This window comes from Austrofundulus limnaeus, unplaced genomic scaffold (genome assembly GCF_001266775.1).
Source record: "Austrofundulus limnaeus strain Quisiro unplaced genomic scaffold, Austrofundulus_limnaeus-1.0 Scaffold928, whole genome shotgun sequence".
Lineage (NCBI taxonomy): Eukaryota > Metazoa > Chordata > Actinopteri > Cyprinodontiformes > Rivulidae > Austrofundulus > Austrofundulus limnaeus.
In genome coordinates, this window is record NW_013953330.1 from 27,898 (window position 1) to 31,564 (window position 3,667).

A 3,667-nucleotide genomic window follows, 5' to 3' on the forward strand; every position below is an offset into this window, starting at 1 on the left:
TTACTACTACTTCTACTTCCTGTTATCTTCTTCATCATCGTCTTTTTCACCAGTAGAAACAGCCGGTTGTTGATCACGTGATGCGAAAAAAGTGTTTCCATTGCAGTTTTGTGAAAAACACCAATTTCGATACGGCCGAAAAACCACCTCATCCTAACGCAAAAACATTTTGTTGAAAAACTTAATTTTTTTCTAAACTGACATGTTTCCTTTGAGCAAATTTATTTTCAAAATTCTAATTTGCGCATTTTCATGGTCAGTGGAAACGCAGCTAGTTAAAGTCAAAGGTCTTTGATGTTATTCTGAGTCAGAAGCTGAAAACTCTGGGAACCACTGCTGTTGTTTGACCATACGTTGTTTATAATCCCTCTTTAAAAGGCCATATTTTGACTTATTTAAGGTTTATTAAAACAAAACAAATATAAAAATATACTCTGCTGTGCATTTGTGACATACCTGCCAGCAGGTGTGAGGGGATTTCCTCTCCAGAATGTACTGTGTGAGCGGCGAAGGCTCCAGCTCGTACTTGTCGAAGGGCACTTTGTCTATCACCATGGGCTCAGCGTCCACACAGGAGAAACGGATGTGTGGGTGGGCTGAGCGGGGGGGCTGCATGGACAAAGAGTGGAGAAACCATCACTGTAACTGCCAAACCTGATCAGATTTTATCCAGGAGAAAAACATCTGTGTCTATGTTTTATACAAGTTTCGTACGAGTGTTGGAGAGTTCTGGTCAGGCCAAAAGGCCTCAGGGATGGGCCAGTGCCCGATGGGGACCCCGGTTTTAGGGTTGGGTCGCACGTAGATCAGTTTGTGACAACAATGCCAAGGCTGGGGTCCAGACTTCAGCGCCTCAGCTGGAGCGTCTGTTCAACAACACAAAGAGGTGTTTGACACAGCTTTTCCACCAGATTCATGCATATCAAAACAGTCTCTTCAGCTGGCATTTAGAAGTTCTACAAAAACTGATTTCTTACCCTCCAGAGGAGGCGGGTCCGGCCCAGTCTTCTCAAAGTTTATCACGACACCACTCTGGATTTTCTGCACCAGAGACTCCAGACACTGATTCAACATGCGCTGAGAGAAAACACTGTAGGAACGTCCTGCAACACACAGACAGTTCTAAACATAAACCCTCAAAATGTGAAAATATTCAACAAAATGGTGTCTGGAGAATGATACAGGCTGATCAATTCAAAGGACATTTCCCTTTATTCAGGCAAGCATGTTTGCAAAAAGCTGCTGTAATACAATCCAGTTTAGGGCTTTCAGTGTGTTTATGTCTAATGCTCATAAAATATTTGCTCATCTAATGGTCCTATTTAAATTTCCTCCTCCTCCTGTGAAAAATAACAACAAAAAACAGAAAATGATTCCTCTAAAACAGGGGTGCCCAAACTTTTTCCTCGACAGGGCCAAAATGAAAATCTATCAGAGGGCTGTGGGCTAAATACAATAAAATTATTCATGAAATGCAAAGATTTTTAAAGTTAAGTCCTTTTTCTTTTCTTTTTATTTGCCTATATGTATTAGCTGGGAGCTAGCGCAACAAACAAGCTAAACTGAGGTCCTCCATCCATATTTTCAGTTACAGACCGAGTCATTTTTCTGTTCCCGTCTGTCATGCGGATGGAAGACCTCAGTGACGAGAGGAGAATGTGTAGCTCTGAGTTAATACCTATATATGGTGATAGCATTGGGGCTAATGCTAAAGCTAACAGGCTAAGCTGAGGTTGTTCTTCCATGAAGCAGCTCTGTTGTCCTCCATCCATATTTTCAGTTCCAGGCTGAGTCATTTCTACCTTCTCCTCTCTGTCAACGCTCTCTGGTTTCATTTAAAAGAGCCTCGCACCGTTGACCTAGCCACGTCACCATTTACCCAGAATGCTTTGCATGTAAATAAAATGGCCCCATCTGTGTAATATATTTTTAAACTAAAAGTTTAAAAATTATAAAAACTAAAACAACCTACAGTATTTTTACAGTCTTTATTTTACAGTTAAAATATATGTTTATCAAATAAAGTCTAATATTACAACTAATCGAGGATCCCTTTAAATAACCAGGCTCTTAGCTTTTTCCACATCTCTTCTACTCAAAAGCTGATTTTGCTGCACCCCAATTCGCTTTTAATTAACTTATTAAATTTGTCTGAATACAGAAAGCAAATCCTGATTTTATTGATCGGAATTGACTAAATTGGGTTCTTTATTCCCCAATTAAAACCTAGAAAATTGCTAAATTTCTTTCAATAAAGGAATCCTGCAAAACACTTTTAAACTTCTGGATTTAGATTAATTTACATCCATTTCCAGCAATAAATCTGACTACTTTATTTATTTAATTAAAGTACTCAATGCTTAGTTTATTGTTGAGCAGGTAAAGGAAAAATATTTTTGGCCCTCAGGTCCTTCTGACTTCATGATTTTGGCCCATGTGATAAAATGTTTGGACACCCTTGTTTCACTACAGAGATAAATAGACAGAAAAGGAAATTAAAAAAAGTTACTGATAATGAAGAAATAAATAAACTAATAATATTTGGTTTCGTTTTCTACTGAAGTGACACAAAAAAGAAAAAGGAAATAAAGTGGCTGTAGAAGCTCAGTTGTAATGCATTAGTCCCAGCATCAGTCACATCAAAGTGGCATGATTCAGACATACTAGCTGCGTTTCCATTGCAAAAGTACGCAAAACTTTGTCGATATTCTGTTAATGTCAAAAAAAAGAAACCGTTTCGCAACTGCGGTGTTTCCATTAAATAAGAAATGCTATTAAAGTCACACGTGAATGCGTTTGTTCTCATGATAAGTCATTACAAACATGGCAGCGATGGATGTAAACACATAGCATGTTGCTACCACGACACTAGCGCTCATCATCAGAGGAGACGTCGGCGTCTTTTATCGAGGCTTTCCAGAGACAAGTCCCTACTTGGGAGCGGCTACGTATGCTGTGTTTTTGGGAAATTGTAGTCGGTGAGTTTACTATTTTATACTACTTCTGTGATATTACTACAATTTTACTTCCTGTTATCTTCTTCATCATCGTCTTTTTCACCAGTAGAAACAGACGGTTGTTGATCACGTGACTCCTGTGATGTGAAAAAAGTGTTTCCATCGCAGTTTTGCGAAAAACAGCAATTTCGATACGGCCGAAAAAACACCTCATCCTAGAGCAAAACCATTTTGTCGAAAAACGTAATTTTTTTCCGAAAATGACGTGTTCCTATTGAGCAAATTTATTTTCGAAATTCTAATTGGCGCATTTTCATGGTCAATGGAAACGCAGCTACTGATGAGTGCAAGTTTGCCTCCCACTTCACCTTTAGTGACCGAGCCGTGCACTCTTTCACATCTGCTTTGAATGGACCAGGGCTTTGTGTCAGGCCTGCCATCAGCAGGAATGAACCATCGCTGACAATAGAGCTGTGTCATGTTCTGTATTCAGCACCACAACTGGGACATGCAGCTCTGTGCATGTGTGTTCATCTTAAACTGCCTTCAGCATCATTCTGCTGTGTTCCTCCTGTCAGCAGCACTGAGGAACTGCAGGCAGTAGGAACACAAGTGGAAGAGTGGTTCTCCTGAAGCCTGACCACAAGGCTGCCAGAAGTTTGAGTTTAATCTTCAAGAAGAGGAGGTGGCAGATTCAAACCTCAGGGACT

At 39.9% G+C, this 3,667-nt stretch overlaps 1 protein-coding gene across 2 annotated transcripts in view; it reads right to left on the bottom strand.

Annotated features, from left to right (window-relative positions):
- Window positions 1-3,667, bottom strand: part of LOC106533356 (integrator complex subunit 6) — a gene marked incomplete at its 3' end in the record, with an annotated part of 25,425 nt that overhangs the window by 732 nt on the left and 21,026 nt on the right. For both annotated transcript variants that reach the window (XM_014029623.1, XM_014029622.1), the window contains 3 exon segments: window positions 457-609; window positions 715-866; window positions 978-1,103. In XM_014029623.1, the coding sequence (XP_013885077.1) occupies window positions 457-609; window positions 715-866; window positions 978-1,103 (431 nt within the window).